This window comes from Branchiostoma floridae, chromosome 1 (assembly GCF_000003815.2).
Source record: "Branchiostoma floridae strain S238N-H82 chromosome 1, Bfl_VNyyK, whole genome shotgun sequence".
NCBI lineage: Eukaryota > Metazoa > Chordata > Leptocardii > Amphioxiformes > Branchiostomatidae > Branchiostoma > Branchiostoma floridae.
Window position 1 is genome coordinate 32,843,949 of NC_049979.1, and position 15,609 is coordinate 32,859,557.

General features: G+C 41.3%; 3 protein-coding genes across 3 annotated transcripts in view; 1 reads left to right on the top strand and 2 right to left on the bottom strand.

Annotated features, from left to right (window-relative positions):
• Positions 1-15,609, bottom strand: part of LOC118410961 (homeobox-containing protein 1-like) — a 1,064,572-nt gene that overhangs the window by 540,691 nt on the left and 508,272 nt on the right. The gene's annotated exons all lie outside the window — the stretch shown is intronic.
• LOC118410984 lies at positions 8,262-9,861 on the bottom strand. The gene is made up of 3 exons (XM_035812979.1): positions 9,428-9,861; positions 9,021-9,089; positions 8,262-8,861 (listed from the first exon to the last, which is right to left on the bottom strand). Exons 1-3 carry the CDS (start codon positions 9,816-9,818, stop codon positions 8,593-8,595), a joined length of 729 nt encoding a protein of 242 aa, XP_035668872.1. The 5' UTR covers positions 9,819-9,861; the 3' UTR covers positions 8,262-8,592.
• The window catches only part of LOC118424432, a 6,615-nt gene continuing 4,444 nt past the window's right edge, over positions 13,439-15,609 (top strand). Inside the window, exon 1 of the mRNA XM_035833032.1 lies at positions 13,439-13,712. Within this exon, the coding sequence (XP_035688925.1) occupies positions 13,502-13,712 (211 nt within the window). The 5' untranslated portion in view covers positions 13,439-13,501. The remainder of the gene's footprint in view (positions 13,713-15,609) is intronic.

The window sequence follows — 15,609 nt, forward strand, 5'->3', positions numbered from 1 at the left end:
AAATTAAACCAGTTCAGGAAAGAAATTAATAAGAGAATGAAAGACTGTTATTGGAACTACATTGAATCAGTAGTACTTGATATTGATGTAAATGATTCCCAAGAAGGTAAGTCTTCTGCAAAGCTAGGAACTAAGAAATTCTGGGGCTTTCTCAAAAGCATGAAGTCCGAGAGGGCCGGTGTTGACCACATTAAGAGTGACGGAATCTTAGTGTCTGATAGCAAAGCTAAGGCAAACCTCCTCAACCAACAATTCCAGTCTGTTTTCACATGCGAACCAACAGACGACCCCTTACCTGATATGGGGCCTAGCCCACACCCCTCTATGCCAGACATCACCATAGAGGAAAGTGGAGTACATAAACTATTGCTGAACTTAAACCCCCACAAAGCGTCTGGACCAGACCAGGTTCATGCGTATGTCCTTAAAGAACTCAGTGACATAATAAGCCCTATCCTACAGGCCATTTTCCAGAAAAGCCTTGACTCTGGTACAATGCCTGAATCCTGGAAAGAGGCAAACATTTCTCCAATATACAAGAAAGGGGACAGGTACAAAGTCGAAAACTATAGACCAATATCACTAACATCAATCTGCTGCAAACTCATGGAGCATATCATCGCTAGTACCATGATGAGTCACCTAGACACTAATGGTATCCTGTACGATATGCAACATGGGTTCAGACAAGGGAGATCCTGTGAAACACAACTTCTCTCCCTTGTAGATGATCTAGCAGCAAACAGAAACAATGGTATACAAACTGACCTTGTGCTAATGGACTTTGCCAAAGCATTTGATAAGGTTTCCCACCGCCGACTCATTCACAAACTTGAGAACTATGGCGTCAGGGGCAAACCTTTAGCCTGGATTCAGACCTTCCTGACTGGTAGGGCCCAACGGGTCGTACTTGAGGGGGAATGTTCCGACTCAGCTCCCGTAACCTCTGGTGTGCCCCAGGGCACCGTCCTGGGGCCCATTCTCTTCTTGGCATATATAAATGACCTGCCTAACCATGCTGCATATGCTAAGGTTCGACTTTTCGCCGATGACTGCATATTGCAGATGGCAGTACAGGACCCACAAGACTGTGTCAACCTACAACATGACATAGACAGCATTTGTGATTGGGAAAGGACGTGGCTCATGGAATTTAACCCATCAAAGTGTGAAGTCATGTCCATCCCTTCATCTAGAAAGCCTATAGAACACCCTTACACACTCCATGGTAAGAAAATGTCTAAGGTGGGTAAAGCTAAGTACCTAGGCGTAACCATCTCTGCCAACCTTTCCTGGAATTGTCACGTTGACAACATGACCGCTAAAGCCAACAGGACTCTAGGATTACTACGCCGAAACCTGCGGGTTGCTAGTGTTGGGGCGAAAGACCGAGCGTACAAGGCACTAGTCAGACCCTTACTAGAATACAGTGCTTCGGTATGGGACCCTCACACTGCCGAACAGGTGAGTAGGGTGGAGGCCGTGCAACGTAGAGCTGCCAGGTACGTACTAAACAAATACCAACGCACAGCCTCTGTAACAGCAATGCTCCAAGACTTGGGATGGCAGCCACTTTCCCAACGCCGCAAAATGGCCAGACTTACTGCTATGTTCAAGATCCTGCACAATACCATCTCTGTTCCCCACACCTCTTGTCTTGTCCCAGCAGCTCGGTGCTCCCGCCGCACAAATCATGCTTTTAAGCTGCAGACCATCGCGAGTAAGAACAACTATTACAGGCTCTCGTACTTCCCTCGTACCATCAAAGAGTGGAATGAACTTGAGCCTTGTGTGGCGGAGGTGGGGTCCCTCTCCCAGTTCAAAGCTGAGCTGGGACGGGCTTCGCTGCACTGAGCTGCCCCCCGTCCATTGTACATAGTGTAAATATATGTGTTACAAAATCACTTGTCCTGTCTGCACATGTCTACGTCCTTTGCCATTGTCCTTCACATGCACTTAAGTCATGCGCAGCTGCTAATAATCCACATTATACGTGGGCTAAGCAGTATACGAGATGACTTAGGTAACCCTTTAAGCGAGCATCGGAGTCTGCTGTATGGAGCAAAATTGGCCCCTAGCAGATCATAAGTTGATTGCAGAAAATACCTAATGGCTGCAAAAACGATATCAATCGTTAGGTGGCATCAATGACACGTGGCATTGTGCATATGCCACAGTAACTGTAAATCTTACAGGGGTGCTTAACCCTCGAGCACCCGGTCTTTTTTGCGACTAAAATGACCGAGTTTGTTCATAAAATCCCAGTACCATTTCTTATCGGCGGTCATTGTATATATATCGTCAATGTATGAGGAAGATTTTGAGATGTTAAGGTGTTGCTAATTCCAACTCATTATCATAATCTATGCAAAAGTTCAGAAGGACCACGTTTTGCACTAAACCTATTCCGACCAGAGAGGGGAATTTTGAGGCCCTCAGCAACATTTATGTCACATAACTCATGAACGGCTAGAGCTAAAGCTACAAAACTTGGTAATTTATCACAAAATATTGTTCGCAAAAGTTTTGGGTCCAAGAACCAAGTGAGTTTATTATTCTAACAGGCATATTTTTGCCAAAACTTGACAATTTCAATTTAAACAAGGTTTTCTTGGTAAACTACACCTGTTTTCTGACAACAATTAAATTCTATGAAATTCAATGTAATTTTCATGACTTAAAATTTATAATTTATGTAATTTCATGACGTCATTGGTCAAAATCCAAGATGGCCGCCATGATTAGGTAAATGACGCCATAATGTCGTCACCTTACATGTTGATGACACATAAATTTTTGTGAGCATTGACGTTTACATTCTTATTATTTTATGAAAGTTTGGTAGTCATACTATAAGTGGTTAAGGAGTTAGCCTCCAAAGTTTGTTTTTAAAACTGCACAGTTTTGCTGGAGTCCGTTTGGACCCCAGAGGGACTGAACACAAACTTTCTTTATAATTTCCACATTATTGTACCAATATTTTCGAAAACTTAGGAGAAGGTATAAGACATATTAACCGACAAAGTCACGGAAGGATTTTTTTTTCTTCAGGTCAAAAATGTTCAAATTGCATTTCAAAATGTACGCCTGGGGTCCAAATGGACCCCACTCGGGTGTTTGAGGGTTTTAATGGCATTAGCAGATATTTATACGACTTTCAATTAATGCAATATGATTACATTTACGCAGAATTGTTATATTACTAAATTTGTCAAGGTCTACTCATATCAATGACCGTACGTATAACGTAATTTGTTATCTGTATCTGTATATGTTCCTAGGCAGTGGATTGTATTAATTCCGTAAACCTACAATAGAGTATTAGAGTCCGCTGTATGCATTACTTCCCAGCAGTTCTAGAGATGATTGCAGAAAAAATAGTATCTGCAAAAAAATGATATGACTCGAAAGGGGTTCTCAATGACACGTAAGGATTGACAATTGTCCACATGCCACAATGGCTCTGTAAAAATTACAGTTAGAGGGAAAAGGAATGTGTGGAATGAATCAAAGAAACAAAGTGACGTCATTATTTTACAAACAAAATCAGCCCATATCGAGTACTAAACACTGTGATGAGGTTACATATCTGTGTTGGCCTTGTTCATTACTGCAGTATAATAGTGCCAAGGTATTTAGGCGAATGTTCTGAAATAGATACAATCTACTACTTAAAAACACGCGAATTTACTGAATTCATACAACCCACCAACTTTGCGAAGAATCATACGAATAATATTGAATGTATGCAATATGCATAAATAACAAACTACTATTCATATGTATATATTACGGTTCATCTATCAACATAGACTGAGGATTTTACATCAGCTATATCCATAGATGATCTTATGGCTGCTAGGCACAATCAGAAGTATGGAATCCCCATATTAATCGCTAACGTTAACGGTAATGTTTACAGCTGTCATTGTGACATGTGGACAATCGTCAATCCTTACGTGTCATTGAGAACCCCTATCGAGTCATATCATTTTTGTAGCTATTATTTTTCTGCAATAATTTATTGAACTGCTGGGAAGTAATGCATACAGCGGACTCTAATACTTTATCATAGGTTTATGGCATTTGTACAACCCACTGCTGAGAAACATACGAGTTTTTAACAGATACAGATAACAAATTACGTTATGCGTACGGTCATTGCTATGAATAAACCTTGAAAAAATCAGTTTTCAGTTTTTACAGTAATACAGTGACGTATGGACAATGCTACGTGTCATCGATGCCACCTGACGATTGATATCGTCTTTGCAGCTATTATAGTTTTTTGCAATCATCTCACGATCTGCTAGGGGACAATTTTGATTCATACAACTGACTCCGATGCTCACCTAGAGGTGCACCTAAGTATATAGAAGACCCTTTCTTCTTTCTTTCCCTTTTCCGTTCTCTTTCTTTCTTATCATCCTTTTATCTACCGATTCACTCCTTTCATTATCTATTCATTCATTCATTCATTCATCCATTCATTCATACATTAAACAGCTGTTTTATAAAGGTCCGTAGCTGCAAATGAGTATATTCCTGGTAATTGCTGACCTCACCACCCTAATGGCATTTTGACAGTGTCGTAAATTCATATTCTATTATTAGCACATAAATGCACATATGGCCGAAAGTTGTATAATGGAAATGGTGTTCCTTCAAATAGATTTTCCTCTATTTGTGTACATCTTTTACTAATCTACCTGCATGCCTAAAATCATGCAAATCTGCCGTTCTTTAATTAAGCTTCTGTAAGCTTCTATTCTATCTTAATTCGTTTTCATAATTCTTACCTACTATTGATCGCTACCACATTAAGTTCATAACCTTATTCATTGATTGTAATAAATTTAGTCTAGTATGGAGTAGGAGGGATTAGTTTAAGCTTCGTTCGCTTTTCCCTCCTCCTGCACCTACTTTATGTATTGCTTCGTATTGTGTTTTATGTATTTAGTTCTGTAAATAAATGACACAGCACGAAATCTGGTATTTTAGCAAGCTTAAACTCAACGTAAACGCGACTTTTCTGCAGCCTTTCCGCAACTTAAGGACTTATATCCGTGAATGTAAAGATTTCCTTTCATTGTCCCTTTACATTGGCACTTATAAGCACGTTTCGGCACTTTTTCACGTGCCTTTCCGCAACTATTAGACGCTAGAAGGTGTCCTTAATGCCAGTATTTATGTATCATTTACGGTCGGAAAGCATACGTTTTTAAGACCTTTTCCTGGTCTTTCTTTTTGCACCCGATTTCCGTCACGTTTATTTGTCGTCCACACCACCTGAACGGCACGTGAAGAAATGTAGAAAAGTAAAACAAAACAAATAAAACTAAACAAGTGCAGTACAAGATAAAGTCGCAGGTGCCCTCTTTGAACCACCGAAAAAAAACTTTAAGCAATAACATAGTGCAAAATGTACAATCACCGCTAGAAGTCCTCTTTGACACGTGAATGCCAACCGTTCTGAAAGATAGCGAGTCAGAGAGTAATACAAAAGACCTAATTAGTTATCAAAGTGAAGCTGGCAAAAAATCAAGTTATCTTATATCTCAGGTATGCTGTTAGTATCATCAGTGAATTGAAATTCTTACATTCTATCCTTGCATTTATAGAACCGAATTATTGTTAAAGTTCCGAGTAGTTATTCCCTTCGTGAAACGAAGGGTTTGTAGTCAGTGCCGTTTTGATGTCAGGTGGTCGTTTGTCAGCTTGATAACTAGGGAACGCGTGGATGGATGGTTTTAATATTTGGTATATATATGTGGGTAGGATTAGACATGACAAAGGAATGACAAGAATTGCGTTACGGCAGGGCGCTCTGGCGGCGTGTTATGGTACTGCAGCGGAACTTCCGGTTTTGCTATTTTTTGTTTGGGACTTGTTTGGGTGATGATTTGTAAGTGGTAGGTAGCTGTGTAAAAGTATAGTACGGTGTGTAAGTTTTGGCCACCTAGGGGTTTCGCAGGGGCGTTGAAAGTAATTCTTGTTTTAGGTTTTGAGAAGGAATAATGCAAGAAGGGGTTGATAGATGTTAATGACTGTAGGTATGCTGACAGCTTAAGTAATGATGTACATAATTGTATACTTGTTATGCAAATTAGGTGGTAATTTGCATGATACAATAGGTATGTGTAGAAACCTTAGTTAGGGCGTGTCTGTCTGAGCTGCGCAAGACCATTACAGATTGATCTGACTTTTGGTATGTGGGTAGTTCTTGAGAAGGAGATGAAACGTACGAGGTGTTTTTTCGTCTAGTGGCTTCTGACGCTTTTGCAGGGGATGTTTGTACTTGAAAAATAGTGCGTAGTGTGCTAAGTGTGGCGATTACGCAATAGTGGTTTATATTTAGGAGTTACGTCATTCAGCATGGGCTGCAGTCTGCATGGGCCCCGTCCCCACAGGAAGTGACCCCAAAGGTCATAGTTGCACAATAGAGGACAGCACGACTTATATATACCAGACGATTACAAGACAACGGTACTATAGGGACAGTACATTATACATGATGGGGTGTAAATGTTTCCTATAAGATTTGATAATCTGTAGATTAAGGGCAATGAATAAGGTCAATTATAATATTGTTTACAAGGGCCTACATGTATATTATACGTTTTAAAAGGGTTGTACATGTAACAGTTACTACCGGTACAATACATTTGATTGTTGAACAAAGCAGGGTTTGTTTTTCACAGTAACTTGTAGTCATTGATGAGATTGTTTATAGGGATTGTACATTAGACATATAGGATGCACAATGTAGTGGACTGCATTGTGAAACAAAGAATGCTACATCATCATTGTTGCAAGCAACAAGTCGGCAATAATGATCTGTAAAGGGGGCTGTACAAAGAAAAACTATAATTTATGATAGCACTTTGTAGAAACGTCCATGCAATGTATCAAGTCGTCAATATTGACAATATTTATCCGTCAACCCTTCCCTTGTTATTACCATCTAAAGGGATGATTCGATTGCGTACGCGCGGAAAACTTGCTGTCAATTCCGAGAATTTTTACCAATCGGACAAACTAGTACACAACTCAGTTAGGCTAACATTTCTCTCTTTGTTAGTTAGAATCAATTCCAAGTCATCGTGCGGATGTTTGTTGTCATTGTTTAGAAATGATTTTAAAGTTTTGTAATTATATGTCTAGAATCGACATTTGATACTTCAGAAATATTTTAAACATTATTTCAATTTTATAATTATTTCCCCGGTCCTGTAAAACTTTGGAAATATTCATGGTGTGGAATTAGATACTTCTAATGGTTTCTAAATAATGATAACAGCATTCTACCACTATTTACCATTTTCTACCATTTTTGTAACATTTTGTAAATGGGTCAGTGGGCTGGGAAGATAGCAATTCACACATCCTTGCAAAGTATGGTTGGGTGTCAATGCAACAATGGCCCACCACAAAGGATCCACCAGTGCCCAGCAGTGAAATCTAAAAATATACAGAGGCAACAACAGAGCTTACATTTTTGGGGGCAACTAACTAATTTAACCATTTGGCAAAGTTTACAAATATTTGTAAGTGTGAAAAAATCACACAGAGGTTTCACAATTATTCTAAAAAATATTTTGTACAGTTACTTTCAAAATGTTTCTAAACTATTCAAATGAATTCAAATAGATGAATATTTTCTTAGTCAATCTTTAAAAAATCAATTGTTGTGGCTTAGATATTCTTTTATTCAATATAATTCAGACTTTATTACAAAATATCACCTAAAACCCTCATGCATATGGTGACTTGGAATTGACTAATGTGTCTTATCTTTGAGAATCTGCTATTATGAAATGAAGTAGGCGTATAATTTGGGTACCTACTGGCTGGCAAAATACACCTAGTTATTATTATTAATAGAAACTGTCCTCATTACTTTTGCAAATTAGCCCCTGATTTTCATGATAAAAATTGATTATGTAAGGCATCTCCAGACTATCTCACTCACTCGCTCGCTCACGGCCCATGACAAAAGCTATCTGCATTCCAAATACCATGACAATCTGTCAGCGCAAACTATTCCACTTCTAAGGGATGATGCAGCTACATAGGCGCGAAAAAAAGGTGTAGAATTCCGAGACTTTTTGCCAATCGAACGTATCATTTTCTGTAAGGCTGGCCCCTGAGATGTCTATAAAAAACACCCTCCAACCACCACACCCTCGCCCATTTCACGAAGGTTGAGTTCTACGAACGCTTGTTGTCTATTCATTCGATACTGGTCTTTTAGCCTCCCAAGTCGTACAACAATTTTTATTGAAATATTCCAGTAAACGGATTTGACATGTTATTTTACTGAACGTCGATAAATAGACCAAACCCTAGCCATGTACCTTTGTCTGTTAACTGCGGAGAACATGCGGGACGGTAGTGGCGAGTCTGGATCGAAGGGAGTCGGCATGAGCGAGAAGCTTTTCCGCATAGTCTCTCTCAAGATGGAGCTCTGCCCACAGCTTGTCGACTGACGACATGGCTACTTCGTACTGAGGACCTTCTGTGTCCTTGTGTTTGGGCGATGGGGTGGTTGTTGTAAGAGACACTCCTCCTTCAGCAGACGTTGTCGTCTGACTATCTATACCAGCGCCGCTGTTGTCGGATGCTTCCATCTCTTCTCCACGGACAACTGAAGGATGACACTCTGGGACATCGCCCTCTCCGGCAGCAGGGCGTTTGTCTGCTGTATCTGGAGCTGTGACTGGTAGGCCGGATGCCGAGCTTGTTGCCGCTGTTGTCCGATGTTGCGTCCGGCTTTTTCCTGGGAAACATTGATCTTGTCATTCTCCAGCTCTGGTTTCTCCTACGCTCCGTCTTGACTGTCCCGTCGGAAGTGGCCTGGTCTAAATAGGAGAAACGTATGCACATTCAATAAAATGGTTTCGTCCGATGTCTATTGTTCACTGCTTCATCTTAAGTTAAGGTATACATGCATATTTTTACCACTTTCATCTTAAGATGGAATTGAAGGGAAAGGACTTTGAAAACTTATCTCCTCTTACCTTGACCTTTTGGTAGCTCATCCTTGTTGACGTCTCTGTCTTCGTTGACAGCAAACTCATCCGCTGCGTCTGAAGTTGACGTGTATTTTGTATTATTCAATTTTTTAAGATAAGATGTAGACTGGTTTATTTCATGGGGACTTTTCAAGCAAATACGATAGTTTCCTCCAAGTATGTCTTCACTTTTTGCTTTGAAAATGTTCATAGAGTGGTCATTTCCATGTATGTATCCTTACCGTGTGGTAGAATTAAAAGGTAATTAATTTCTACCCTATCAAGAAAAGTATCTTTAACTGCTACGAAAAAACGCGGAATTAACAGACGAAGGCTAGTCAGAAGTTGCAAGTCGAAAGGGAGTCTAGAGAACAACCCTTTACAGAGGGAAATCTGACACCTCTTACACTGACCATTTGGTAGCTCACTCTTCCTCTCCGGATCCGGACCGTCGGCAGCACCGGACACTTGAAGGGGCGTCACGTCCGTGTTACGAGAAGAACTACACGTGTCGACGTCCCCGTCTTCGTTAACAGCAAACTTGTTCGCTGTGTCTGAAGTTGAGGCTGTGGCTGAGTCTTGACCAGCGACGGAAGGTGGTTTGCTGTCCTTAGCGTTGTTGTCATTGGGTGTGTCAGCTTCATTTTCTTGGGAAACTGCCACCGCCTTGCCCTGGTGATTCTGCAGCTCCGACGGGGACTCCGGGTTACCCTGCCCGGATGCCTCGACTGTCCCCTCGGGAGGGTTGGCTGGGACTGCAATGAGTGATGAACTGCGTATACTGTACTGTGGGTTCTCTATCATTTCATTTACAAGTTCAAATAAAGATCTAGACTAGACTAGTGTCTTTTCAATAGGACTTCCACAAAACTAAATTTTCCTATAAGTCATTTTCGTATTTATCCATGCCCTGTAGTAGGAGTAAAAGCTAGCTGATTCCTACCATATCAAGACAGTTATATGACCATGAAAGCTTAACCTAAAACTCACCCTGCATAGGAACAGAAACAGACGCCTCTTACCTTGGTTCTGTGTGGGCTGACGTTTCACCTCCGTGCCGTCCAGAGTAACGGACACTTGTAAGAACACTTCCTCATTCCTCCGCCCGCCTTTGCTGGGTCGGTCCATGATGTACCACCACTTCTGTGGTAAACCGTCCGCTGACTCTAGTGCGGCTGCAACATCGATGGAGAGCTCACCAACTGTGGTGTCTTTGCAGCGCTTCGCCTTCCGAAGTTTCAGAACCAGTCGGTCTGTTGGCGACCATGGCACAAACTCCGTAGAATGCTCCCAGATCAGCGCATCGGACTTTTTCTTAGCGGTTTGTATCTTTACCTTGCCATGGCGCATTGTTACCAGATACTTGCCCTGACTCTGGCAACCGAGTTTTGTCTCGCCGCTCTGTCTTTTACCGCCAGGCCTGAGCAACGAAAGCACGTGTACCACTGAAAGGAACGCTGACGCCGCCTTGTCGATAACCCCCATCTTTCAATGTAAAACATGCAAATTCACTTTGACAAAACGCGGGAGAGATCCGTGCGTATCCTCTGTCAGCAGTGGCGTTATGTTTGGTTGCTGTGCTACAGCGAGGATAAATGCAGTTCTAGAACACTCCGTGACAATCGCGAGCGCTCCGTGAAACATGAAAATTGTGCTGAACGTCTGACGTGATGCCATAATAACGTGCGACATTTTCTTTCTAACTATTTATCTGTTATAGCTGTTATAATTTCCAGATCTCCGTAGCGTTCTTTTTATTTTTAATTTCGCATCGTTCGTTCACACCACCTTCCGCCAAACGCGTGCATTTGCCGTTGTGTTATATCAACAGGTCTCTTTCTTATTTGCAATATATGATCAAATTCTGATATTATAGTAATCAAGGAAAAAATATAAGTAGGCATGTTTTAAATCAATTCTGTGCCGTTTCGACGCATTGGCCAAATATTGGGGGCGCGACGTACGATGATGACTCGGCCAAGACAGCTAGCTTTTGATTTCGATTGCGCGCACCACAGACTCACAGTTATAACAATATATTATATGCTTCGTTTCGGCCTGTTACAAAATATATGCTCTACTTTGCAAAATAAAATTTAAAAAACAGATAAATATCGTTCCTTACCAACAACGAGCTTTTTACAGAAACTTTTCACCAGCATTGACAACGACCCAAACCGTTGCAGTAAAGGCAAGGGAAGGAATTTACTTCTAAACAAATGTTTCATTAAAACCAAACTTTGAACTTCATCGCAAACTGACGCATAGATAAACGAATTCCTTCATTATTACAAAACACTAAAAGAAAGGAAAGATGATTATTGTATGATACAATTTTGCTTCTATTTGCTTAACAAAGCCCGTTGTTCACTGTGAGAACATCTTCAACACAGTAGAAGGGTCAAAGGTTACTAAAACATGTATAAGTACTGGAGCGCCCTCTGGCGATTTTGGCTAGAACAGGCCTGACGCTTCATCCACCACAAGGTCTCATAACACAGTAATTATCCGCGACCCCCGTCCCCAAAAGTAGTTCGGGTTAAAATAGTGCATCGCGGTACTTGCAAAGGCCGTATTCATTCTTCCGTGCACGACAGCGAGGTGGAATCTATGGTGAATAGTAGAGGAATACATCGGTGTTCATACTGTATAAGTTGGATTACGTCGCTTTTTCGGCCGGCGGGAATTTGCGCCTTGATATGTTACCGGCACTTCCTGTTCGCCGCCTGCAGTTCCATGACCTCCGCTGGGGGTCAAATCAAAGTGTCTGTTATAGAAAAACGAGCCGGCAAATCTATGCTCATCTTCAGATATTTTGTAGCTTGTACCCTCAACTTCAACATACTAAATTCTTGTGAATTGTATCTGCACCCTACTATAGGTTTTGAGTCGTCGAACCACCTCACTTTGGGGTCCTTAACCATGTAAATCCCCATACCCGAAAAACTGTGTTCTGAGACCTTCATCCACAGCGTGAATTCCCCAGGGACGGACAAGCACATTAAATTTGACCGATATATTAGTAATTGACCTCGGCTGACTTGAACTGTAACATTTTCGTTACCGTCTGACCCGCCGTTACCATGGCAACGGCCGCCTAGACCGTTCCCTATGCTTAAGTATAGGACTTAGTGCGGTCTAAAGCCCGCTCGACTCCCCCCCCCCCTTTTTCCGCCCTAAAAAAGACAAACCCCCAACCCCAATCGCTCAGAACGGTAGAATGTGGTCTGGCAAGCTCCTTATAACAGAAAAAGTCAACCAGAATATTAAATTTGTTGAGATAATGAGACCAATTAGCGGCCCCTCAGATAGTCCTTGTACAGTGCCGACACCTGTGCTAGGCGCCAAAGTGCAAAGTTGGCCATATCTCAGGAACCATTTGGATTTCTGCTCTAAAATTTGGTACGGTTTTGTATCTTGACTAGTTTTATTGTATGAACGTAAAGAAATCCAAGGTCAAGTTGGCTTAAGGTCTCATAACACAGTAATTATCCGCGACCCCCGTCCCCAAAAGTAGTTCGGGTTAAAATAGTGCATCGCGGTACTTGCAAAGGCCGTATTCATTCTTCCGTGCACGACAGCGAGGTGGAATCTATGGTGAATAGTAGAGGAATACATCGGTGTTCATACTGTATAAGTTGGATTACGTCGCTTTTTCGGCCGGCGGGAATTTGCGCCTTGATATGTTACCGGCACTTCCTGTTCGCCGCCTGCAGTTCCATGACCTCCGCTGGGGGTCAAATCAAAGTGTCTGTTATAGAAAAACGAGCCGGCAAATCTATGCTCATCTTCAGATATTTTGTAGCTTGTACCCTCAACTTCAACATACTAAATTCTTGTGAATTGTATCTGCACCCTACTATAGGTTTTGAGTCGTCGAACCACCTCACTTTGGGGTCCTTAACCATGTAAATCCCCATACCCGAAAAACTGTGTTCTGAGACCACAACCCACGTGCTGGAAGCTGCTAAATGAAATTTCTTTTTTTCTGCATTAGCTAACAGCGAGAAAGCCGAAAGGTATTCAACATTTTAATGTAACTACTTTGAAGTATAAATTATCTCTTAGTCGTGTATTAGTGCAAGCTGAAACAAGCTAAGACCCCTGCTAAACCGAAATATAGTAGAGTAGAGAGTGGGAGGGGGGCGCTGAATTTGTCAAATACTATTTGATTGATCGTTGAATTAATTTCTATACAGTAGAGTATTTTACATCGTGTTATTAATTGAATTAAGGACCATATTACCGTATTGTAGTTTATGTTACATTATGTGAGCAATGGTTGTAAAAAGAGTCTATTTAGTAAGTTACTGTAACGTTATATTCAACAATAGATGTCACTCACTAACTGTAATCAGTTCTATTCTCTGAACAGTCCCTTTAGTTTTGAATCTTCAAGGGATGACCTCATTTCGTGATTGTTCACGGGGGACAATCTACGTCATAGGTTGCAAAGACGTTTTCGACCGTCCGGAGGGACAATTTCGATGGTCGCGGAGATTGATTCGACGGTTGCAAAGGCAAATTCGACAATTACACAGAAAAATTCGACGGTTACACAGAAAAATTCGACGGTTACACAGAAAAATTCGACGGTTACACAGACAAATTCGGTTTGCGGAGACAAATTCGACGGTCGGGGAGAAAACTCCGGTACTGAAGGGCCGTCCAGTGAGCGTTTTTGGTACCAGAGGCGAGGTAGGTCGTCCACAATTTCTTCTTCTAACGTCATCTAAGGGAGGTTTTGTGTAACCTAGCCTAGACTATCAGGTGACAGAGTATCTCTGGATCATCGGAAGCCAAAAGTTATCATCTTTTCATGTAATTGAGTCGAGATAGAGGGAGCGCCGTTGTTGAATGCCGACTTCCAATAGCAAAGTTACCGATGTCAACAGTTGACAAATACCGTATTTTGAGCGATTAAAATTAACATCGTCGACGAAATCCATATCGTCTAGCCACCGGGAGGTTCTTATCCACGAAATGAGACTATGGAAGCATTGTTACAACCCACATAGGGCGAAAATCAGAAGAGATAATAAGTTTTAGCGCTACCCCCCTCCCCCATTTGTCGACACGTACCACGTGTGGGAAATTTATATTTTTGCCGGGGCGCCGAAGGCGCCCGGCTTTGTGCCCGGTTTAATGGTTCGTCCTTGGATGGGTCTGCTATGGTCGCAAAATGTACCGTGCGTTTTTACGACAATTCTCAGCCCTTCTCAGCCCTTCAAATAAACGCAATGTACCGTGCGTTTTTACGACAATTCTCAGCCCTTCTTAGCCCTTCAAATAAACGTTGTAAGAATACTGTTTATCCATGACCTCTACTCGTACAGAAAACATTGCAGCGCTCATTAGCAAAGTCTAGGAAAGGAAAATGTTTCTTGATTTGCAGTAAAACACTGGTCATGTAACATTTGAGGAGTTGTCGTTAAATCGCACGGTTCATTTTGCGATAGCGTTGACGGGTCCGGGTATTTAGCGGAATAACCCGGAATAACCCGGAATAACCCGGAATAACCTTAATAAAGGATGAAAGCTACCGAAATACAGTGTGCTTTGATAAGTTAAGATCGCAGAATGCAATATTTTGGCATAAAATAATGTATATATGGCCATGGGAACAAGAAATATTACGGTTATTCCGGGTTATTCCGGGTCATTTCGGGTTATTCCGGTAAATACCCTCACGGGCGTTGACGGTGCGGAGGAGGTGAGATTTTTATCGTACAGAAATTGGTACAGTTTGTAAAGTTATCTTTCTGGAATTCGGATGTATTAAAATATAACATTACATTCTAAGGCGTAGTGTCATGTGAGTAAAATGAGCACGACATTTGACGAAAGATTTTGTGGAGGGTATACAGTCAAGTTTATTGTGCAACGATTGGAACAGTTTACGTGCGGGTGGGAGGGGGGCGTGCGTCTATATATGCAGCTGCAGGAGGTCCTGCAGGACATTTTCGATCGTAAGAGTAACGTACAATTTGAAAAGATAGTGATCATGAATTCGGACACATTGAAACATATTTCCAAGGAACGGTATATAGTTTTTTTAGTAAAACCAGTGTGTGGGGATTGACGAGAATTTAGATAGTTTAATGGTGCACTGTGCTTGAGCCGATGCGAGGCATTATGCAGGGCATTTTTGATTGTAAAAATATCGTACAAGTTGAAAAGATGGATCGGATTCTAATACATTAAAACATACATTTCCAAAGAATAGTAGAAAACAACGGATTGTAGCTAACTGTTAAACAATCAGCAAAGCAGTTGGCAAGATGTCACACCTGAACTTTTGTAGATTTTTGCTTTTTGTTGGTACTAGTAAGATGTTATGTGATCAAGACAATATTTTCTTTCTGTTTCAGTGACGCCTTAGACTGTTCTCTGCTATATATACAAGTGACACAGTAATATACAGAAACTTACAGCTAGCAAAAGTCTGTACTCAATAAGATTTTACACAGTACACATTTATACTTCTTCTGCTGAAATCTACGCATTACATTTTGCATCCAACCAAAGAGGTTTGAAAGAGAGTCCTTGATCCAACCAAATTAGACCTTGAGACCTATCAACAGATCATGATCGG

Excerpts from the sequence above, each read along its gene's own strand:
- LOC118410984 (XM_035812979.1), bottom strand. The coding sequence starts at position 9,818 with ATGATAGAGAACCCACAGTACAGTATACGCAGTTCATCACTCATTGCA. Across the intron at positions 9,090-9,427 it reads GAAGAGTGAGCTACCAAATG|ACGCAGCGGATGAGTTTGCT; the intron begins GTCAGTGTAAGA and ends CGTCAACTTCAG. Across the intron at positions 8,862-9,020 it reads TGAGCTACCAAAAGGTCAAG|ACCAGGCCACTTCCGACGGG; the intron begins GTAAGAGGAGAT and ends TCTCCTATTTAG.